The following is a 25,305-nucleotide window of genomic DNA, read 5'->3' as shown; positions in this document are numbered from 1 at the left end:
CAGGATAGGATAACACTATCCACCCATCCATAAAGCTCATTAGGTATAAGGATGAGGTTTCTCCTCATAACATAAGGCTAAAGGCATTCTCTCCCTAAGCAACACTTTTCAGAAACTAAGGTATTCTCTCATTCCCCTCTAGAGAGAACTAAAGGAAAACCGTAAGGCGCTCTATCATCTGGAAGATCATCTCACCCTCATACCTTCGAGATTCCGGAAATGGCTCAACAATGTATGTTCTTCTTCTTCACCATGAACTCATTTGGGGTTTCTTCGGTCTGGACCATGGATGTTCCATTTGGGTGTATGTATGGGCATACACATTCGGTTGTGGGAACAAAGCCATGGTCATAAGGACTTCCGCATTCACTCTATGGATTTCGGATGGAGAAGGAATTTCTCCAACAAATATATCATGTTTTGTTTAACTTAATTGTATTTATCACATTTTTTGTTTGTTTAAAAAATTACACTTATTTCTTATACATGGGTGGTCAGTGTAACGAAAGTATAAAAACCAGGTGATGTTTGTGTAGGTGTAGAAAAGTGAGGGATAGTTTATGTAATTTCACTGAAACTCAGGAGTGTCAGTGTAATTACTCTAAAAACTATTGAAACATAATTCTCTCATTTTGCTAGTGAATCGCTAATTGGTTCTCTTGTATTAATTTGTAGTTTTATGTTAATTGGTTTGTTTAAGGAAAGAATTGAATTTTTTACATATATTTTAAGTAAAAGAAAAGAATAATAATTTGGTAATAAACACTCACTTATATGAATGAATTATAATAAACAAGAATTTTTTATCCTTAAGCATTTCTCTAATAGTGAAACAAAATTTGATTTCAACCTATAAGAAGCAACACCAAAAACAACTATGCAGAAAACTATAAAAACATATACTCCTAGCATATTTGATAGAGTCATACTTGCACTGATACACGTTTTGTTTTAATTCTACTTAACACAAAAGGATACTAAACTGCATTTTCAGCATTAGATCAATAGCAATTTCATAACCTGAATAATTCAACTCGAAACCAATTTTTAAATTGCTTTATTTTGATTTGAGTTTGATAAGTAAATCTTTTATTTATTTATTAAATTCAGCATATAACAATTTTCGGCTCGATTGACGGTAAAGAATTGGAATCATGACTAAAGTCTCAAAGAAATTATGAAATTATGATAAAGCTTAAAAAACTTTTCACCAAATTAAGGAAAACCAAAATTTCCACTGGATTATACTAAACATAAATAAAACATTATGTCACCGTTGAACATCTAGAAGTTAAAATTATTCATAAAAGTATCACATCATTAAAAGACTAACAAAAAAATCTTCACATGGTATATTCATGAATTATTAAGATCTTGTCTATTATTCAAATTAGTTTAATAGAGTAAACACGATATCCTTAAATAATTAATCAATTATGGAAACCATCGTCAAAGGTGCCGCCTTAGAAGAAAAATAATGAATATTACAAATTTTATAATATTGACTTATGAAGATTACTTAGTGTCATCAATGTGTTGTTTAAATAAAAGAGAACTAAATTTTACTGTGAAAAATATTTTTTTAATTTTTTTCTTTGGTATTTAAATAATGTGTTAAAGCATTTGTTATCAAAACACTACTCATTTATAAAGTAATCAATTTTTCTCAAGATATCATTCAGTTTTGTCATTAGAACTTAACATTTTTTACCTTATTTTGTTATTATAAATATTGATCATTAGGTAATATTAATTAATTTTTACATTCGAATATGGAGCAGAATTTCTTCCAGATCTAGTCAATGGGTGATAAAAAAAGTCATATTAAAATCTTTACAATATTAACACGATCCAGTTCATTTATGAGAAATGATATATATTTTTTGGGTATGTTTTGGTGCATAGAAGATTATGAGTTTAAAATCCATCAATCTGTATAAAGTTTTAATTTTACACTGTTGGCACATCATCCATTATTGATTTATATTATTTTTGTTTAAGAGTCAATGATATTTAAGACATGAATGGTGGAAGATTTCCTAATTTCCTGATATAATAATGTGAAAAACATTTACAATGTCCATATATATATATATATATGTTAAATCGAAAGATTATTGTAAGTAATTCCGAGGAATTTGTTGAAATGTTCTGAACATGTCATGAGTAAGAAGACGTGTAGTTATACTTATAAATTTAAAATCTATGCTAATTACTTGAAGAAATTGTTGGACGGTTCTAGATAATGTGGTCTTGGTCAAGACCTAAATAACAAAAGTCTTAAATTCTCATATGGTCTCAAGAACTTTTAATATATTCTCAATTCCTTGAGAGGTTAATGTAAATAAGTAAACTTAACTTTATGCAATCCATTAAAAAAAGTGATTTAGTAGAAAACTAAAAAGCGTTAATGAATAAGTCTCATGTTGTCCTTATTATATTAAATAGAGTATGGTGAAGACGAACATGAGTTATTAGTATATATTGGTGTTAAAAGAGATTGTGAGAATTAGAATATTATATTGAATTGATGGTTGTCGACCTTGGAACACTTTGGTTAGGCACTTGAAAATGGATTATGACATTAAAGTCATTATTTATAGATGTATGTTATACAAAAGAAAATATAGAAATGTAACATAGCGATAATACATGTCATATTTATATGGGTAATTATATATATATATATATATATATATGGGGAGGTCTGTCATCATTATGGATGATGCAATCTTGTCATTTTCAGTTTACTAGTAGTGCTGTTAAGTTGGATTACATCTATCGTTTGGACAATGTTGTATCCTTTACTTATACGACATGGTTTTGCCTCTATTGTGAATGAAGATTTCAGCGTAGTAGATGTTGACTTAGCTTTGTTCTGTCATTATTATCCTTTCCTAAAGCTGAATCAGCCTTCTGGACGACTAATATTCTTATATGATGATATCTTAATTAGTTGGTTATTCACTTTAGTAATGTTGACTAATTTTGACATATTTTTGCAAAAATATACTCTTTATATTGCCGGTTAGTACTTTGGATTGTGTTAATAGATAGATGTTACTTTAAGCTAACAACTAATTAACGTGGGATTATTCAACAATGCTATTGGCATTCCCACATTAAACTTCCAAGAATTTCTTTTAAAGGAAATAGGATCCACAATTTCCTTTTTTATTATTTTCTTTAAAAAAAATAAAAAAGAGTTGTGCAGATTTCATGTGTACTCGTTAAAGTAAAAAAAAACGTTTGTGTTGACTAAAGTTTTCTAAATAAATCGTACTATAATTAAAGAATCGTTGAAATAATGTAACTCTAATTAGAAAAAGGTGTTGGAGTTTAGTACATTATGTTGGTGTTTTACTTATCTTGTTCTATGATGGGAAAGCGTGTATGAGCGGGTCTAACACACTAGTAGTAAGGCACATAGACGTGTTCAATTTCTTCAAATATGGAATGGTCAAGATTCAAAATATGTAATATTTATATTATAAAGTAATCACTATATTATTTATAATTTATTTGATTTTTTTTAAGAGTCAATAATAAATGGTAAATAATATAATAATAGTATATAAAATTCATACACTATTAATAAATATTTTTTTCACATATTCAAATCCTCACTCCTAATTTTATTATCATTCCATTTACTAAAAAAACTTATAATGAATTAATTATTTTTTGTGTATCACTCTGCTAACAAATGTTGTTATTAGAAATAAAAAAATTTGAACTTTGACCTAATAAAATATATGATGATCGGAAGTTTTACACAAATAAATTAACACCATGTTGGTATTCCATTTATTCCATACGAATTTGAATGCTTCTCATAACATTTTTCTTTAGGGGTCTAACCTTTGAACACATTTTTTGTATGAAAGCAAAAGGCTATGGACCTTGTACTTATATCAATAGCCTGAAACAAGTCGAAGTGAGTCAGATTAGAGTTCAGCTCGGTTCAGCTTGATAAGGATTAACTCAGCTCAAAATTTGTCTCGAGTTCGATATAAATTATTTTTTTAGCTCGAGTTCGGCTCGGTTAAAATTTGCGAACTGGTCGATTGAGTTTGAATAGTCATTTGGATCTAACAAGTTGAACTATATCTAACTTCATTTACTTAATGAGCTTAAGTTCAGCTCATTTGATTCATGAACTAAATTTATCAAGCTAAATAACGAATCGAGTTTTAAACGAATATCAAGTTGGTTCGGTTCATTGTGAACCCTACATATATCTGTCAGCAAATCAATACATACACTATACACGGCACATGACATCTTTATATATCTATATATATTTAGTTTTATTACTCATATATATATACATCAACAAACCCATCAATATTTTCATACAAAGTTTCAAACTTTATCATCTAAATCATAAAAAAACATAACAAATGGTGTTAGGCTGGAGAAGAAGGAAGAACAATAACAACAACCATAAGGGTGTTAAGCCAAATGTTGAAGTGGTGATTCCCAACCACTTTATGTGTCCAATTTCTTTGGATTTGATGAAAGATCCTGTGACATTGTCCACTGGGATAACATATGATAGAGAAAACATGGAAAAATGGTTTGATAATGGGAATTGCACATGTCCTGTTACAAACCAGATTGTTAGGAACTTTGATATGATACCAAACCATACTCTTCGGATAATGATCCAAAATTGGTGTGTGGAGAATAAGCAACGTGGGGTAGAGAGGATTCCAACACCAAGAATACCGATTAGTCCTTTCGATGTTTTCGAGCTTCTTCGCCAAGTGAAGGCCACAGCTAGAGGTTTAGACCAATATGGTTGCATTGAATTGTTGATGAAAATGAAGAGGTTGGGTAATGAGATGGATAGGAACAAAAGATGCATAGTGGAGAATGGAGTGCAGGGTGCATTGGCTTCAGCATTTGATGCATTTGCAAATGATTCTATTGAGAGGAATGTGAGTGTTCTTGAAGAGATTTTATCAGCATTGAATTGGACATTTCCACTTCAATTTGAGGCACACAAAATTTTGGGGTCCAAGGCTTCATTAACTTGCATGGTTTGGTTCTTGAAGCATCAAGATCTCTCAGGGAAAGAGAAATCTATTGTTGCATTGGAAGAGCTTCTTTCATTTGGTGATGAAAACCATGTAGAAGCTTTGTCAGAAATTGAAGGAGTTATTGAGTTATTGGTAGAGTTCATAAACAAGAGAATTAGTCCAACTATTACAAAGGCTTCAATGAAGGTTGTTTGGTACATGATTTCATCCTCTTATCCTTGTAGTGAAAAAATGAAGCTATCATTTGTTGATTTGGGTTTGGTTTATTATCTTTTGGACATTCTCATTGACTCAGAAAAGAGCCTTTGTGAAAAATCTTTAGCCATTTTTGACTCCCTATGTAGCTGTGAACAAGGGAGAGAAAAAGCTTATGGTAATGATCTAACAGTTCCTTTGTTGGTTAAGAAAATATTGAGAGTTTCAGCATTGGCCACAGAACATTCTGTCTCTTCAATATGGAAGATGTGCAAGTTTGGAGAAAAAGATGATGAAAGAAGAGTTCTTGTTGAAGCACTTCAAGTTGGTGCATTTCAGAAACTATTGTTGGTATTGCAGGTTGGATGTGATGATAAGATCAAGGATAAAGCCACTGAGCTTCTCAAAATGATGAATCCTTATAGGTCTGATTTGGAATGCATAGACTCAGATTACATGAATCTCTTGAGATCGTTTTAAGATTATTATACAAACATCACATGTCTTGAACAGTATGTCATCTTCTGTCACAAATCAATTAGAATGTTACGTTTTATATTAAAAAAACTTTTTTTATTATCTGACAATATGTGATTGGCCCAAAACAGGAAATGGATAATTGAAGACACGAAATCTCTATCCTTATATTCTAAAAGTTTAGTTAGGATGAATAATATTTTTTTCTGCCAAAACCAAAAGCATGAATCTCTCTGCAATCTGTGTCATATGATTCAAAGAATCGATAATATATGAAAATATTTTAGAATATATTAAATTACACTACAGAGAAGATTTAGATGATATATATAGAGGTGATATATAAATAGATAGAGAACATATAAACTCGTATTCTTTTCAATATCATAATAACTATTCTTTTCTATGATATTGAATTTTACTACAAGATATGAATCAACTAAAGAAAAGATAAATGATTTCAGTTTAGTGCAGTGATTAAGCTAGATTCAAGGATAGGTGTTAGATTGAATGAAGTGATGGTGGGGATAGTAACATATTAACATATACGATCTCATTCCATTTTTCATTCTTTTATCACTTTTTCAAGAAACTAAGTTATTCAATACTTGAATTGAATAATTTAAAATTTTAATTCCTTGCTTAGGTAGAAGAATGACATAGGAAATTGAGAAAGAAGATATTATGGCATTGAAAACTATGTCAATTCATTCAATCACAGTATTGTTATGGCTGTAACATTTTTCTTACAACTATGCTGTCTTCAATTGAATTTGATTGGAAAGAATTTAGGTAGTTAAGGCTGCCTAAGTTTTAGGTATATAGGAGTTTGTTAAGTCCCAACCAAGTGTACAATGCTCCTATTAAATGAGGTCTGAGGGTTTTATAGACACCATCATATTGCAAAAAAATAAAAGAGAAAGATGTATATACTAATCGTGTACGAGATTTTTACACTTTTACTGTATCATATGTCATCCATATTTTAATATCATTAACTTTGAAATAAAAGTAATACAAATGAATAATGGATGATGCATTGATCGGTATAAATCTTTACATTGTCGGTGCATAAATATTCCACTCAAAATAAAAATGCGGAGAATCATTATTTTCCATCATTATTTTCTGATGCAGTTCTTGAAATGAGCAAGAATCCATTGATGTTGGTTGTTAACATGGATAAAAGATGCAAAGTTGGGAGACCCATCAGGTTGAACTTTTTCAAGCCCCTTTTGAAATTGGCATGAGTTTGAACCCTTAAGTCTATGTTTTCAACTCAATGGAAACATCTTGCATAAAATTGAGTCCCCAATCTTGCATCCAAGTTATACTAAAATTTCACATTTGAGCTTCAAATTCCTTACAAGTTCTATTCATTCTTTAATGTATTTACATTCACCTTATATCTTTCTTGCAAGCTCAATGAACATTTCCAATAATTTTATTATTCATTTTCAAATGACACTTACTAAACAAGCATAAAAATATTATTATACTTAGACCAATATATTATAATATATCACAAAGTAATTAAAATCTTTTTATACACAATAATGCTGGATTTGCCCTTAGTCCAATATCCAAGATTAGTGTGAATTGTATTACTTTAATTCCAAATATTTTTGACATTTCACATTACCGTTTATGACAAAACAACTTTTGAGGATTGAGAATGTGAATCATGTCATTTATAAACGAGGGGTGAAAACACCTAGGATATGCCAACATTTCGTCCTAGATAAATGTGCACTGACAATGTAAAAGTTTTATGTACTGCCAATCCATCACTTATTATTATTTTTAATTATTATTAACTATTCAAAATAATATAAACAAATTATAAATGATATATTAACTGAGTATAAATTTTTACAATGGCAATGTATATATAATACATTCATATTTGTTTGTATTCACATTGCTGGGTAACAGAATAAGAAGTGAAATTCCATTCACAAGAAGAGGAACTTTAGGAACAGCCAGAGACCACAACGTTACATCAAATACGTAGAATTTTGTACATGTAATATAAAATCAATAAATTTGACTCATCCAATTAACTTTATGAAATAGATTTAGGCTTGAACATTTTCTTAACTATATTGTTCAATGATACTTGTGTCCTAACTACTAAACATAAACGCGTGACTTAGAAAATGATGCTTCCTTATGAATTGAATAAAGAAACCATTACACACTAAAGGTCCAATTGTGATAGAATAGACCATGGACCCATTTCGGTCTCTTTCAGAGTGTGTGACTGATTTTCTCAACAAATATTACTCACAAGAATCAAATTATTAACCTTTTTGTCATCCGGAAAATCTAGTGAGACCTTACAACACTAGACGAACATCTTGGTCAAATAGATTAATTTGTCAGTTAGTTACTTATACTATTAATTATATCCAAGACTACAAGTTCATTTACTAGACTCTCAAGTCTCAACTTTCGACCAAGTGTGCTAGTTTGATTTTTTATGATTTTATTGACTAACAATTTAAGGTTTCTAGAGGAGTATAGTTTTATGTAACTTTGGGGAAATTAGATTTTTTTTAATAACAAGCTCAAAGCAACTAAAGATTTACAAAAGAATGGGATCAATGAAGAACCATATGAGTAAGTTTAATATCATATTTGACACAAAACATTAAGTTATCATGTTTGAGTCTAAACACTTATAACTACTTCACCAACATAGGGCATATTGACATTAAAGTATTAAACTATATATTACAAGCTAAAAAATATTAAGGCTTTATTTTTGGTCCGCGAGAATAAGAAGAGAGAAATAAAATGGCGTGAAAAAGAAAGAGAAAAAATATAGTAGATTTTTGTGATGTTTGTTATAAGAAAAGAATAAGAAAAAATGAATAGAAAGAAATATTTTTTTCTCTTTCTCTTTTGTTTGGATAGAAAATGAGAAGAAAGTCATGATGTTGTGGTTCAAATTACAAAAATGTCTCTACAATAAAAAAAAGACAGAAAAATGTTGTTTTTTTTGTTTCCCACATGTATCCTCGCACTAGAGGCAATCCTGTCCGAGCCAGGAACATCCACAGGTACGTGAAACTAACTCTCTCAGCGGACATTTTTTTAATTAACATTTTCAATTGATATGATTTGGGACATGGTTTGAGAAACCATTTGGGACAACAAATCCTTGTCCGAGTAAAGTTTCTCTTTCTCTTCTCACTTTCTCCTCATAAGTGGAGAGAAAGAAATTTTGTGGATCTACCCACTTTTTTCCTCTCTCCTTTCAACCAACTGGGAGAAATTTCTCATTTCTCTTCAACTTCTCTCTCCCTTTTTTATCTCTTCTCTAATTCTATCCTTCGGAACAAAGGCTAAAGTATTAAGCACCATATAAGTCAAAAGAGCATGTTCAAACTTCAAACAGCACAACACATCAATATTAGGATTTTGAAGAAAAATATAGATTTGATTATTTGAATCATATGTGAGTGTAGCATAGTATAATTTGGTGTATAAAGTTTCCATGTCTATATAAGACTCAACTAAAGCTATAATCATGATAATATGAGATCACCAAAAGAAACTACTTGGACTTGTATCTCTTCTCCAATTCCTCCAAACTCTGGATATCCTTCTGATACTTGCAAATTTGGGAGATACACCTGTCACAAAATCCATATACATTCATAGGGATAGAGTTAAAAACAAGTGAACATAAATAACAAGGACAAAGAATCCAATGTAAAATTGTTAATTTACCAGTATATGAGAATTGCTGCAACACACAGTAACACATTTCTCTGAGCTTTATATATCTGAGTAATAAAATCAATAATGTTCATTGCATTATAAAGAACATGTAAGGTAATAAAATATTGTGTGAAAAACATACAGAAAGCCACAAATAGATGTCAATAATGATATGCTTAATTGCTAGCCACCATATATGCTACTACCAATGATTATGTTCCTCTATATCTAACTATGGGCCTTCTAACGTTCTTCTCTCTGGTCAAACCACATAAAACAAAATTCTACAATCTTTTTCATAGTAAGTACTACCCTTACTTTTTTCTCAAATTCATCTAATTATAATCTTATTTTGTCTAGTATATCCACTCATTGAATACAAGGCTATCAACTCTGCAAAGAACTATGAATTCTTCGACTACCTCGTTGTCTCGGGAATGGTTTAAATACCTGTTGGTCTACTACTCTTATAGCCAACTGGTTTTGAAATGGAACTTTAACATGATATTAGAGTCAGAGCCTAACTTTTTTCCTGTTGTCATGGGCCAAAAGATGTCCTTTAGTTATGAGTCAAATATAACCTTTCGCCCGGTCCGACAGACTTATGTGGACGGAGCATATTGAAAAGTAAGTCTCACATCGCCTATTTCATTGTCACGAAAATGGTTTAAGTACTTGTTGGGTTACTCCTCTCATAACCAATTGGTTTTGAAAACCTTAACAACTAGAATACTCTGATACCAATAAGACACTTTAGGGCTATAATTAAAACTATACCCACTTTTTTCCTCTCTCCTTTCAACCAACTGGGAGAAATTTCTCATTTCTCTTCAACTTCTCTCTCCCTTTTTTATCTCTTCTCTAATTCTATCCTTCGGAACAAAGGCTAAAGTATTAAGCACCATATAAGTCAAAAGAGCATGTTCAAACTTCAAACAGCACAACACATCAATATTAGGATTTTGAAGAAAAATATAGATTTGATTATTTGAATCATATGTGAGTGTAGCATAGTATAATTTGGTGTATAAAGTTTCCATGTCTATATAAGACTCAACTAAAGCTATAATCATGATAATATGAGATCACCAAAAGAAACTACTTGGACTTGTATCTCTTCTCCAATTCCTCCAAACTCTGGATATCCTTCTGATACTTGCAAATTTGGGAGATACACCTGTCACAAAATCCATATACATTCATAGGGATAGAGTTAAAAACAAGTGAACATAAATAACAAGGACAAAGAATCCAATGTAAAATTGTTAATTTACCAGTATATGAGAATTGCTGCAACACACAGTAACACATTTCTCTGAGCTTTATATATCTGAGTAATAAAATCAATAATGTTCATTGCATTATAAAGAACATGTAAGGTAATAAAATATTGTGTGAAAAACATACAGAAAGCCACAAATAGATGTCAATAATGATATGCTTAATTGCTAGCCACCATATATGCTACTACCAATGATTATGTTCCTCTATATCTAACTATGGGCCTTCTAACGTTCTTCTCTCTGGTCAAACCACATAAAACAAAATTCTACAATCTTTTTCATAGTAAGTACTACCCTTACTTTTTTCTCAAATTCATCTAATTATAATCTTATTTTGTCTAGTATATCCACTCATTGAATACAAGGCTATCAACTCTGCAAAGAACTATGAATTCTTCGACTACCTCGTTGTCTCGGGAATGGTTTAAATACCTGTTGGTCTACTACTCTTATAGCCAACTGGTTTTGAAATGGAACTTTAACATGATATTAGAGTCAGAGCCTAACTTTTTTCCTGTTGTCATGGGCCAAAAGATGTCCTTTAGTTATGAGTCAAATATAACCTTTCGCCCGGTCCGACAGACTTATGTGGACGGAGCATATTGAAAAGTAAGTCTCACATCGCCTATTTCATTGTCACGAAAATGGTTTAAGTACTTGTTGGGTTACTCCTCTCATAACCAATTGGTTTTGAAAACCTTAACAACTAGAATACTCTGATACCAATAAGACACTTTAGGGCTATAATTAAAACTAAATGACAACCCAAAGCATATTCTTATTCCACACTAAAAAAATGACAGAAGAAAGTAGCAACATCGTATATGACAAACACTTACAGATTTCTCATAATGATCTCTCTCTGTAGCAGTACAAACCTCAGAAGTACACGTCAGCCTATGCTCATTCTTCCAGTATAAATCTGAAAACAACCACAACTCAGAATTCAGGGAAAACAACAATAGGTCCCCACACAAATACCCAATTAATATTTATTCTCAGAAAATTCGAAACTTGCATACAATCTAGGAAAAATTATCTCCTATATCCAGGATTCGATTAGTGGAAGCAACATTTAGGAGGGGCAGTCACGAATATTGGAAGAGATTTAGTTCTTTACCAATAAGTGATGGGATATTATTGGTAGTACCAAAAAAGTCAAGGAAAAATTCAAAAACAATCTCTCTTTCAATCTCCTTCCAGCTTCTGAATCAAAATGCCAACATAATCCATCCCAAACAGAAAAGTCAAAATAAAAGATATAAATTTTTCACTACCAAACAATTACCCTGATGACCTAATCATCCAAAGGCCTAAAAATTAAAGAGAAAATGCAACAATTTGCACCAACCAAAATCTGAATTTCAGCTTCTAATCTAACTACCAACATGATCCATCCCAAACACAAAAATGGAAAAACAAAAAAAAACGATTTTTTTCACTACCAAACATAACCCATATGCCGTAATCAACCATAATCCCTAAAATTCAACAAAAAATGCATCAATTTGCAACAACCCATCAACCCAAAAGATAAAAAAAAAAAAGAGATTTTTGGGTTAACCCAGTACTTGAAATATGAAATAAAACAAACCCATTTGGAAAGAAAAGATAAAAAACATACCTAGGAGTTGAAACCCTGCAAAGGGTATAATGAAGAATGTAGCTTGTAGAATGAGTGAAACGAGAGAAACAATGCGGTTTCTCAAAAGCTTTGGGGAAGGAAGTGTTAGAAGAATGGCTACAGTAGCCTCAGCTGCAACCACATAGGTGAGTATCAACCACTGCAATGCCATGTCGTCTTGGATTCAACGTCGTGTGTTGTCTTCTGCAAAAGTGTACTGTGTGTGGATATAGCTTTTCCTCTTGCTTTGTAATTTTCTTTATGTAATTAATTTTTTTCCATTAATCTTACATGATTTTGCTATCTTGGTTTGAATCTATACTTTTGACCAATTGTAGTTTTTAGAAATAATTAAAGAATTTTTTAGTCTATACAATACAATATGGAGTTGGTATTAAAGTATATATTTTGGCCTGACGAAATTTTTCATTTGTACCAAATCCCTAAAAAATTAAAAAACTAAAAATAGTCACAAAAAATTATCAAATGTATATTAAATTTGTTCCTTTTAACATATTTCATAGCATCTTATGGAGACAACTTTAACCTTAAAAATAATTAATTTGACCTAATTTAATATTTTTAGAATTATTTTTTATTTTTAAATTCTGAAAAATCAAATTGATACTCTTGAAAATTTTGATAGATTAAAATAAATATTTACTGTACGAGTTAATATCACAAACAATCACACGAGCAATAGGAAAATAAAAATATTTAAATATCAAAAATTTGTTAAAAGAATTTAGAGATGTGATTTAAATTTGATTTATTTTTATTAATAAAAACTTATTAAACATTTTCTTTATTACCGATCTATTTTTTTATATTAAAAATATGTTTCCATATAATTAATAAACATATTTAAAATGCACTTTCTAGATTTGATGGGGATTGTGTAATATGGTAGTAGATCTTGTATAAAAATTGATGGTCCAAAGAGCTTCCATTTGGGAGCGTTGCATGTACAAATTGAATAGTGGATAATCTTCATGCAGTAAAATTGCGAATTACTTATTTTTGGTCTCTTATATTTTTGTGTACGTGTCAATTTCATTAAAAAATTCTAACTATCATTTTTGTTACTAACAAACTTAACGTTGAGTTACGTTAGTCTTTTTATCATCTCGATTTTATTAATTTTAACAAATTTGCTCATAAAACATGTTAAGTGTTAACATGATATCTACTGAATAGTCCTATGTGCACAAGTTGTTATGTCATTAAACTGAATTTTTATTTTTATTTTCCCCCTTACAAAATGACGTCAATTTCTTAAAATAATATTTTTAAATAAAAAAATAAAATAATTTTTTTATTATATAAAACGTCATTGTTTTTAATATTTTTTATTATATAAAACAACTTAGTTTTGGTTAACTTTTTTTAATTTCTTTTCTTCATCTTAATCACCACATCTCTCTCCATTTTACCACTCTTTGTTTTGTGGTGACCTTCGTTTCAAATTCATGCCACTTTCGCTGCTTCCATAATAAATAAATATAAAAATATATTATAATCTAAAATAAAATATTTACGAGAAGAAAGCCGCTGCACCACCACAAACTTTCATCAGTCAATTTGAAGGTATTTTTCCCCTCTCTTTTTTTTTTGAGAAATTGTTTATACCCACAATTGCAAGTTTGTTTTGTTATTTACCTAGTTTATGGTGCTACTGTGTTAATTTCTGCTTTTTTGTTCTCCCAATTTATAGAAAGTTTGTGTGGTTGATCTGAATCAGCTAGATTTTTATGTGGGTGGTTTTGGATTTTTCAGTTACATGTTCAATAAGGATCCACTGGGTAGTGGGTAGGGAGATTGGGCAGAAATTTGTTGGATGAGATTATGGAGAAAATGCAACAAAGATAAAAAGAAGAAAAAAAAAAGTTAACCCAAAATGGCGTCGTTTTGTATAAAAAAAAAAATTTAAAACAGCTTTGTTTTGCAAAATAAAAACAATAAATTTTAAAAAAAATAAAAATATTATTTAAAAAACGAAGTCGTTTTGTAAGGGGAAATAAAAAAAAGATTTTGCTTGATTACATGACTAACTTGTACATGTAGGACCATCCAATAGATGTTACGTCAACATTTAACGTGTCAGACGAATAAATTTATTATAGTTAATGGAGCCGAGATGACGGAAGGACTAACGTGACTTGACTTTGAATTTATTCGAGATGAAAAGTCACTTAAAAAATTTTAGGTACTAAATTAGTACTACCAAAAAAATAAGGGGCCAAAATATGTAACTACTCTTATAATTTTATAACTTTTGAGGATATAAGTCGACCTAAAGGAACTAACTAGATATAAGTCAGATTGATCAAGAACATTTATTGTGAGGTTCAAGAAACTTTAAATTTTACCCATAAAAATATGGAAATTCAATTAAAAATAGATTTAATATGTATACTTTAACAATATAACCATTTTTTATATTATTATCAAATTATTCATTATTAATTTATTAATTATTATTGACTTTCAAATAAAAGTAATATGATTCAATAATGAATAATTTGGTAAATAATGTTAAGCTCTTAAAAAGTATTATTGATTGTAAATGTATAGATTTTAAATTCTTAAAAAATAACAAAATTTAAATCACAGTAGTGTTGTGAATGTTGTTCCTCTTCTATAATTCAATATACAATGTTGAACAATTCAAACTCAAATTAAAAGTTGCCTTAAAAGATGTGAAAATTGCAAGCAAGCATAAGGAATCGAGTAGGAGGTGGATCGTGGGTTTGGGGTAATGAATAAAGTGAAATGATACTAGACTAATGAGTCCATCATTTTTTGTATTAATAAGATATTTTCTCATCCTTTTGCATAGTCATGGCAGTGGATGTGGATATTACTTTTAAGCTCTCAAACCTACAATATTTACAGGATAATCATGTGTTTTTTAAATTTTAAATATATATTTATATATTTTATAATAATCTATATATAAAAATTATTATTATATAAATAATATAATATTCATATGATAACTTTATGATCATAGTCAAATAATATAATTTATTATAAAATAATAATAAAGTATACGATATACAATCTTAAAATAATAATAATAATAATAATAATAAAAATAATATATATAAATTTAATTAAAAACTAAATTTATAAATTTGTGGGTACCTATGAGACAAATATCATAAAACTCGTTCTCACTCGTATGCTATTATTGTGTATATCCGTTATGGGTATTTCCATGGGTGCCCATGAGTCCGGTTTTCTTGTCATCCCTATTTTGGGTAAGTAATTAATTTTTTTCGGGGTGTGTCTCTCCTAACATATGTCACTCTAAAAAATCGAACATTTAATCTTTTGGTCATCATAAAACTCTAGCAGTGCCTTACACCACTAGATAAATACCTTATTTTAATGAGCCTATTTAAGCGAGAATAAATATACAACTTACAAGTGATTTATAAAGCTATTGAAAACACATTTGTTAATTTTGAACTCAATATCAAACAATAAATGGGATGAGAACCTTAATTTTTTTTTGGTAGGTAGAGAACCTTAATTTTAAAAATGGGTTTTAAAGGTTTCAATTTAAATAAATAATTGATAGTTTTTGAAGTTTATTTTTAATTTTAAAAATTTAGTTATAAAAAGTTACATAATTCAAATAAGATAAAGAAGAAACAAAATGATAAAACTAAAAAAGAAATAACCAACAAAAAAATGAAAAGAAATACTCCGACCATCTCATAATTTTAATGTTTTAGGCATTTCTTTGTTCAACTATTGCCCTTTTATAATCTTAAAGCTTCACCAAATTTTATTTATGTTAATTTACCCCCATTCAATAATTACTAGAGTGTATGACTCTTCTTTCTAACGAATATCGCTTATAGAAATTGAATTGTTCAGTGTGAGATCGAGGTCTTATAATAGTAGCTTATATTTTATTTAAAATACAATATTTTTTAAGAGTCGGATCTACTTGTTTTTAAACTTACTATTCTCTTCTTTCTTTAATATACCATGAATAGTGACACAGCGCAAACCCACACTAAACCCTTTTTCACTCTTCTCAACACAAACATAGTTAAGAGAGAGATTTGTTTCTCTTTCTGATCTCTGAATTTCTCTTTTCTCTGAATCTGAAACCACTCTCTCACTATGAGAAGAGCATCATTGAATCTCGCTTCTTCTCTTCTCTCCAGAACCCTCGCCGCCTCCTCCTCTCGCAGCGCCGCCGCATCCTCCTCCTTCCCCGCCCCGAATCGTTTTCTCCACTCTGCTCTCTACCGAACCTCCACCGCCGGCGGCTCCAACAATCACCGCCGATGCTTCTCCTCCCTCCTCCGCCCTTACACTGCCGCATCTCTCGGATTTGCCGGAGCTCTGATTACCTCCCTCGCTGCCACCTCGGTTTATCAGGAAGCCCTTGCCAAGGAGCCGCCGCCGGCCGAGGCTCTCCCTAACGACGTCGTGCTTTACCAGTATGAGGCGTGTCCTTTCTGCAACAAAGTTAAAGGTATCTCTGATTTTTCCTCCTATTGATTTGGATCATAGTTCAGATGCATAGGTGGAAGGGTGCAATTTTTGAGTTACATAGTATACTGTGAATTGCATTTGTTGAAATTCTATTCTTTATCACCATCATATTCCTGATTCAAAATTTTAAAAACCAGATTTGTTCGGTACTGTGGTTTTAGTTCGCTGTGAATTTTAATCGAGTTTAATTTCGATATGCTATAGGTGTAACTCAATGAACCGGTTATGCATCACTACCTTCTAAGGTTGTTGTTATTAGATTCAACTATTTTGAATGATATGGCAAAGAGTGAATGATTGGTAGTGTAGAAAACCTTTGAACTGACAATGCATCACAACTAACGCCATTTTATTTTTTAATATGTGAAATTTGAAGAATTTTATTTTGATGTTCCAAAAAAGTTTCACACTCGCGTTTAATGACGTGTTGCCACTTCATATAATGAGTTTCATATCTTCTTAAATGACTTTCATATCTTCTTAAATGACTTTCAATACAAGATTGGATGAGTGTATGAAATTTTACACCAGACAAAGTATCCAAATTAAAATATAATTTTGAATGGAAGCAGTAAGTCATGTAAATAGAAAGAAAATTAAAAACATATCCTCCTATAACTTCGTACTGCAAATCTTGTTAATTAGTAAATAAATAAATTATTTAATGTTTTCTATACTCCCAATATATTGGATTGTTTTTACTTCTTCATTTGATATTTGTTTATCTGGTATTAGGAGGTTTTGTAGGAGATATACAAAACTCTTCAAAAAAAATTGTACATGGGTTGTCCATTCACTTTTAAATGAGGTTATTCTCTCCACTGATTTATCCCACATGTGATGGTGAATGTGGGCTAGTATATTGGTTATTGTTGTGCTTTACCCCTTTCTTTTTGTCACTGGAGTGCCCGTTGAGCTTTCACGGCATTTCTTAGCGCTCGTTGCTGACATTTTTACTGTCTTTACCAGCATATTTGGACTACTATGATATACCGTACAAAGTTGTGGAGGTCAACCCACTTAGTAAGAAGGAAATCAAATGGTCTGAGTATCAGAAGGTTCCAATATTGGTAGTAGATGGGGATCAACTAAATGACTCGTCAGGTTTTTGTCATTTCCCCCTTAAAATTGATTATAAAAGTTTTCTCATGGACTTTTGTCCACTGAATGAGTCACACTGTAATATTTCACTCAAGTTTTTCCCCCTCCACGCAGCTATAATTGACAAGCTTGGACAGAAGATTATGCCAAAGAAAAAGGCAAATGAGAATGATGAAGAGACAAAATGGCGGCAGTATGGTTTTCTTTCTGTGTTTTATTTTTCAATCTACCATGTCTTTAATAAATGTAAGAGGTTGAAGTGACTGTAATATTACTTAATAATTTGATTGAATTTCATTTTTCCTATTTTAGGAAGTTTTTTCCACACTTTCATTCGACCCAACTACAAAGGAGATGTTGTGTATGATTTGAAACGTTCTTTATTCCTTTGCATCTATTATGTTGTTTCTTTTACCCTATAACCTATGTGTATAGGGTTGAAGACTTACTAATAATTTTATAAGATTCACTCTTCTTTTTACATCATATCACTCAGCACTTATAAGTGAAAACAGTGTAAATTTGCTGCTCTCTTTCTGTGTGAAGCTGTTAGTTGTCTATCTATCTGATAATTGGCTTGATTGCAATTTATAGTAAATCAGTAATATAGGCTACCTGAATTGTTCCTGGTGAATTGAACCTATCACAAGAAATTCGGACAGAAACAAACCCAGGGGAAATGATTGAATCCTATTTTAGCTTACCTTGTAAATTTAATGATTACTTTTTAATCTTCTAATATAGGTGGGTTGATAATCATTTGGTACACGTTCTGTCACCAAACATATACCGAAATGCTACCGAAGCGCTGGAGTCCTTTGACTATATCACCAGCAATGGTAAGTTGTTCTGTCTTTGCTGTATGTATCTTTTATTATTGTTATTATTATTCACATTTAAATAAATGTGTTCTGATTTATGTTTCTTTCCACAAAGTATTCTGTTATGTGAAGCTGTCTATTATATCTCAGTAAGCATGAAATTCAAACAAAGTCTATGGCTGATATATAAGATGCAATCATAATTGTGGAGTGCAGTAATCCAGTTTCTAACATGAAAAATCTTGTACAAGAAATGAACATTATTTGTAGTGATGTAACTTTTCATGATTTTCTGAATTTTGTTGGCATTTTGCTAAAGCTTATTGTTATTCAATATCTCATGCTCTTTACTTTTAAATTTTATACTTAGTCCTGCAACTTGAAAAATGTGGGCTTGGCGCAGTGGTAGGGTCCTTACAAACTGGGATGCCCTTTTTATCATTGAAAATGTGAGCTTTAAGAAGGCTCAGATGGGTTGAGAAAGGTCATGATCTGCCAATTAAAGAGACTAGACACTTTGGATTTGTGTTTTAACTTTTGATATCTTATGATTTATAGAATATATTAAAGACTTGTTCATGTGTCTTTGCTCGCTAAGAGACAGTGTGTATTTTTTTTTCTCGCTAAGTGACTTAACCTTCTCATGTGTCTTTGCTCGGTCTATATTACTATTTTTCATGGGCAAAATTACCATGGCTGAAGCCTTTTCTACTTTTTCCTTATACACACATTGCAAGTAAATGGTTTGTATTCACATCACTCTTTTCTCATTGTGTTTTTGCCAGCTTTCAGCATGTATATACCATGCATGCAATTTCTTAATATATTTAATTTAGGCTTCTTTCTTCAGTCATGCTCTGTTTAAACTTCAAGTTTGGATAATGTGTGATAGTTTATTTCATTTTACTGATATTGTAGGAAATTTCAGCTATACAGAAAAATTTTCAGTGAAGTATGCTGGAGCTGCAGCTATGTATTTTGTGTCTAAGAAGCTGAAGAAGAAATACAACATCACTGATGAACGTGCCTCACTGTATGAGGCAGCAGAAACATGGGTAGATGCTCTGAATGGCCGGGAGTTCCTTGGTATGTAACTCTCCGTTGTTGTGTTAAGGAGACTATATTTCAATGCAAGAGTGTGAATACATTATTTGTTTGCGCCTGTATTAAACTGAAGCCGGAGATTGCTTCCTGTCTCAAAAATCAAAACACATTACTGTTCAATTTTCATATATACTTGCTAGATCAAAATATTTATCATAAAATCTCCATTTTTAGTAATCAGTTTTAATTTTTTTAATTGATGGGATCTTCTTATTATAGTTCTACTAGACTTTTTTGATTTGGAACCTTAGAAAGTTATTTATAATTCCGAGCCTACATGTAAACCGTTCTAAGTAAGAGCAAAGAAGTCCCTGAAAAATGTAAGAACGGAGAAATGATCATCATTCCTCACCTATCTAGATGTTAGATTACCTATAAACAAGTGTCCAGCCTTTGCTTCAGTTTATTTCAAATTTTTATTGTTAATGTAATGAATAGGAATGCTGCATTCCTTAGATATGATACAATGATTGTTTTTCTGTCTTTTCAGGAGGGTCTAAGCCTAACTTAGCTGATTTGTCTGTCTTTGGGGTTTTAAGACCCATACGCTATTTGAGGGCAGGGAAGGATATGGTGGAGCACACACGTATTGGTGATTGGTTCACAAGAATGGAGAGTGTTGTTGGAGAGTCTTCCAGGATTAAACCATAAAGCTCGAAGAATGCAACCTATTATGGGACCTACAATGCATTACTGACATATGATTATTACGCATCAACCGGGTTCTTTGTATTCTTCAGTTCCAGACATTATTTTTGCTTCTAGTAGTACTATATGCTGTTGGGTTTGGCCTTCAATTGTTGGAAGGATGGACTAGGATTTTTCACTGGAGGTACTTGGAACTGGTGATAGAGTTATAAACGTAGGCAGAAATTTACTGAATAATCGATTCTTTTGAAGAAGAGAAAAACATCTATTTTTGTAAAGATTAAAGAAATTGAGTTGTATCAAGGAATAAGGCAATATCTCATGTGCCTGTGATATTTAAAGTTTTGGGTTTGATAATGATACATAAACGATTTGATTGGGTTCAGTATAGTATTTGATGTGATCACTGAATCAATTGATGTAAGTAAATCTTGACTAACTGAATTTAGTCATTTTACCCTTCCCATGATGAGAATAGTATTGAAATCAATACTTTAAAATGCAGGTAAAACATTTCCTAATTATAGATTTCTAACAATTAAGGATGAAAGTGGGAAGATGCCTTGACCCTAGACAAACATTGTAGTTATGTAAAATCTTTAACAAAGTCAATGACGGAAAAATTTATAAGGTATGCATTATATTTAATCGGGTTTAAGACATGTTTGAGTTTAAAGATCAACTCAATTAAAATTTGGGGTCGTGTTAGTTTTGGGTCTAGAATCGAGTCCAGATTCAAAAAATGACCCTAACAACATTTAGGGTTGAAAAGAGATAAGTTTAACCAAATTATATTCACTTTGAGTTATCGTTATTCATGTGACATAATAATCAAAATATGTGTAACATAATAATCAAAATATGTGTATGTAATCAGTAAAGAAAATAGTTACGACATAATTAAAGAATAAAAAGGCATGATTAATATAAAGCGACGTATGATTTAGCATGGGGAGGTGCATGCACGTAGAAGAGAAAGTTAACGAGCGACACGTTGGTTGGTTCATGTGTATTGTTCCAAAGCAAAAAACCAAACAAACAAACCAAGCAACGTTCATGTTTGTCTCATTTCATCACTTGTTTCCAGAACCATCAACAAACTCACCCAACACATTACTATTTTCTGGTGAGCCTTGCCAACCATCTCTCTCTACCTTTTATTTTTTCAGATTTCGTCTCAGAAACCAAACCAAAAAACAGATTATTAATTTATTATTTTCATTATTTGTGATGGATTCTGAATGGATATGTACAGATATTATTATAAAAAGAAGATATGGAACAATATTCATCAAAATCAGAATCACCACCAAAGTCTCTTATGGAGAATCTTCTTGGCCTTCTAAGGGTTCGTGTTAAGCGTGGTGTTAATCTTGCTGTTCGTGATGCTCGTAGCAGTGATCCTTATGTTATTCTTAAGATGGGTAAACAGGTACTATATTTTTGTCTAATTAATTCATTGCAACTATAAAGTTTTTAAATTTTGTCACAATCTATGATATCTTACTTTTTTAATATATACCCAGAAAAAATTGATTAATGGGGTGTCATAATTTCGAATGTTGTTCAGCTTTGCCCACAAAATTCTTTCATTCTTTAATTGATGTTTACTCCTTGCAAAAATGCTTAATTGTACATAGGCCCACAAAATTTCTTTCATGCTTTAGTTTTGGATGTTTACTTAATAGATAATAGCATGCTTTAGTTTTGGTGCTGTTTACTTAATAGATAATAACATGGGGGTATGGCTGAATTCTAGTCATAGAAGCATTTCAAATACATGTTTTATCTTACTTAGGTAGATAAGTAGTCTTGAATTGTCCCTGAGCCTCCAACTATTGGACAGTGTCATTATTATCGGACATGAAAAGAGTAAAGAGTCACAAGTGAAACACAAATTTTGAATCAAAACCTCAATGTCAAGGTTCCATTGATCTTCAACTATAGTACCACTTGTTGGACTCGTCTGCGACCAAGTGAGCTTTTAACTATTGGAGAGTTTCATTATTAGCGAACATAAAAATAGTGGAAAACCACAAGTGACAGTATGAAACATCATGTCATCTTAAACCAAAACATTAAAACAATGGTTCAATGAGTCTTTTATACTTCTAAACTCTTTCTATGACCTCATATCAAATGTCCTCACACTTGAATATGCCAAACAAACGAAGCATTTTAAATGCATGTTTTATCTAACTTAAGTAGATAAGTAGATTTTGTCTAATATAATTATTATGCACAATCATAACTTTGTTTTTGCAGAAATTTAAGACTCGTGTGATTAAAAAGGATGTGAATCCTGAGTGGAATGAAGACATTACCTTCTCTGTTTTGGATCCAAATCTTCCAATTTTACTGGTAAGTTCGTTAATACAATGTCTTTTCTAGTCTATTAGATACACTCACAGTTCAAGGACCCTGTCACAGTTTTATGATTTGGCTGGTGGTGTCTTAGAAGCAAGAATTAATTCCTTGTCAAAAATGATATGAAATTAAAGTAAGAATGATTTTCAAGTTTGCATAGGACACAATGGACAATAAGCTTTTTTTTTGGATTACCAAGGGTATTCCCTCACCTTATAACCTTTTGATCATCTTGGGTATCTAGTCGGGCCTTACACCAATAAATAACACCTTTTTAGTGGACAATAAGCATTTACCTAATAGATTAAGCTTTTAGCACAATTGCTCATTGCCATTAGCAATGATGGCCATATCAATGCAAATGCACTTGGATGTTATACTTCACTTCTATCCCTTTTTCACTTGAAAATGAAAACTGAACCTAAAAGGTGAATCTTCTTTCTAATATATAGCAAGTTTTAGTGCATCAAAATATAGTGGACACATGACAAAGTCAATTAATGTGCTCCAATTCTATATACTAACACTTCTTCATTTTTTGGCTTTTCTGATATATCAATTATTATTCATCATATTGAACCACTGCTGATTAATTGATGATCCTTTCTGATTGCAGACTGTGTATGACCATGACACATTTAGCAAAGATGACAAAATGGGTGATGCCGAATTCGAAATATTACCATTTATAGAAGCCTTGAGGATGAATGTAAATGGCCTCCCAAATGGTACTATAATATCAAGAATACAACCAAGCAAGCAAAATTGCCTAGTGGATGAAAGTTGCATAACTTACACTAGTGGCAAGGTTATCCAAGATATGATCCTTAGATTGCAAAATGTTGAATGTGGTGAAGTGGAAATTCAATTGCATTGGATTCATCTTCCTGGTTGTAAAGGTTTATGATCTTATAGTATACTTGTTTGTTAGCAACTTCATGCATATAAGTTGGTTCTGCCTTCAACAACCTGGTTTCTGTGTTGTACTATAAGGTTTATTTGAGACTTGAGGAACCAACTAAACTTGTATTTATAGTTGAGAAATTTCTACCTGGTACAAGTTGTAATTAAAATCTTTACAATGTTGCATCTTTTATCTTGTTTCTCCAAATTTCATATTCTTTCTAAATTTATTTCTTTTCCCAACTCCATCAATTATGATAGATGTGAGTAATCTTACTACTTAAAACTTTACAGATATTATTATCAAGCATTAGAAGTTTACTTATGATCACATAGTGTTTTAAAGTGTGGCCGCAGTTATAGTTACTACGATTGCAGCTGTTATGATGTGAGTTGTGGCTTATGCGGTGTGAATTATTTTGTGAGTAAAAACATATTTTTGACATCAATGCCGTCTGATACGGTCCAATGCGGTTGTATTGTGACACTATGTAGTTGCGACCTATAGCAGTCGCGTTAGTGTGATTCGGTATCACACCACAATTACGGTGTGATGCGTTTGTGGTGGCCATCGTAATCGCAATATTGCAGCCGCATCATGTGATGCGATCCACAATTTAAAACACTAATAACAAGTATTTCCTCACTATCACACACATCATTAAACCTTTGAACAAAATCCATATACCACCGGAAAATATTGCAAATTTCTCCAAACACAAGGCACCTCCTCAAAAGCCACATGTGTTGGGTTTGGGCTCCCTTCCTATATGAAGAAAAACTCAATTGGGCAAAGTCCACTTGTCTCACTTATTCTAATTGATAGGGGTCAGACGAGGTAAGTGTGTGCAATCAGTTTAGGCAAAAAGAGGCAATGGAAAAGTGAGAGAGAAGTTGAAAGAACTCAACCCGCAGGAACTCATAGCAGTTGTGGGAGATTTGTGACTACATCTGCGTTCACCGTAGATCGGGCTGAAATTTGGACAGCAGGTTCACAACTTCTGGTACTTCATTCTGAACAGTTGGATCGGTGAGAAGTCATCCGAGGTGGTAGAAAACGAGCCAAAACAATGGTTGTTTTATGGTTTTTTCTGCAACTTTGTGTTCTCATTTTCAAGTTTTGCTCTATTGTACGCTGTATTGTTGAACACGTTTTGTGCTGTATTTTGGAGACATTATTGTATTCCTATTTTGATCATAGTGGAGCTTGATTGACTGACTTGTGCCCATGGTTTTTACTTCTTACATTGGGAAGGTTTTTCACATTAAAATTCGGGTATCCCTTGTGTGTTCTTATTTGTTATTGCTCCTCATAGATTCTAGGAAGTTAGGGAAATTATTATCCGCTGCATATACCCTATTAGAGTTTTCCTTGTTATTATGTTGAATTTTCCATCAAAGTGGCATGAGAGCTCTTTGGTTTGAGGTTATTTGACATGCTTAAATGATGGATGCAAATACATATAGAATGATATGTTTGAATGATACTA

The 25,305-nt window shown here is 31.4% G+C and overlaps 4 protein-coding genes and 1 long non-coding RNA gene across 5 annotated transcripts; 3 read left to right on the top strand and 2 right to left on the bottom strand.

Moving 5' to 3' along the window:
- On the top strand, window positions 4,377-5,729 carry LOC109343077 (U-box domain-containing protein 21-like). Its single transcript, XM_019581210.1, has one exon. It carries the CDS (start codon window positions 4,404-4,406, stop codon window positions 5,718-5,720), a length of 1,317 nt encoding a protein of 438 aa, XP_019436755.1. The 5' UTR covers window positions 4,377-4,403; the 3' UTR covers window positions 5,721-5,729.
- Window positions 9,145-9,559, bottom strand: LOC109342530. The gene is made up of 2 exons (XR_002107065.1): window positions 9,456-9,559; window positions 9,145-9,358 (listed from the first exon to the last, which is right to left on the bottom strand). It is a non-coding gene; the product is annotated as an uncharacterized LOC109342530 (long non-coding RNA).
- Window positions 10,410-12,586, bottom strand: LOC109343075. Its single transcript, XM_019581206.1, has 4 exons — window positions 12,354-12,586; window positions 11,569-11,651; window positions 10,721-10,776; window positions 10,410-10,623 (listed from the first exon to the last, which is right to left on the bottom strand). The coding sequence occupies exons 1-4, from the start codon at window positions 12,523-12,525 to the stop codon at window positions 10,545-10,547; spliced, it is 390 nt and encodes a 129-aa protein (XP_019436751.1). The 5' UTR covers window positions 12,526-12,586; the 3' UTR covers window positions 10,410-10,544.
- On the top strand, window positions 16,373-20,903 carry LOC109343074 (prostaglandin E synthase 2-like). Its single transcript, XM_019581205.1, has 6 exons — window positions 16,373-16,851; window positions 17,841-17,975; window positions 18,087-18,165; window positions 18,717-18,811; window positions 19,712-19,879; window positions 20,388-20,903. The coding sequence occupies exons 1-6, from the start codon at window positions 16,494-16,496 to the stop codon at window positions 20,546-20,548; spliced, it is 996 nt and encodes a 331-aa protein (XP_019436750.1). The 5' UTR covers window positions 16,373-16,493; the 3' UTR covers window positions 20,549-20,903.
- Window positions 21,477-23,946, top strand: LOC109342529 (protein C2-DOMAIN ABA-RELATED 4-like). Its single transcript, XM_019580502.1, has 4 exons — window positions 21,477-21,671; window positions 21,801-21,977; window positions 22,811-22,906; window positions 23,529-23,946. The coding sequence occupies exons 2-4, from the start codon at window positions 21,822-21,824 to the stop codon at window positions 23,817-23,819; spliced, it is 543 nt and encodes a 180-aa protein (XP_019436047.1). The 5' UTR covers window positions 21,477-21,671; window positions 21,801-21,821; the 3' UTR covers window positions 23,820-23,946.

Source organism: Lupinus angustifolius, chromosome LG03 (genome assembly GCF_001865875.1).
Source record: "Lupinus angustifolius cultivar Tanjil chromosome LG03, LupAngTanjil_v1.0, whole genome shotgun sequence".
Classification (NCBI taxonomy): domain Eukaryota; kingdom Viridiplantae; phylum Streptophyta; class Magnoliopsida; order Fabales; family Fabaceae; genus Lupinus; species Lupinus angustifolius.
The sequence above is the reverse complement of the archived record's forward strand: the minus strand, read 5'-3'. Positions and strand labels throughout refer to the sequence as shown.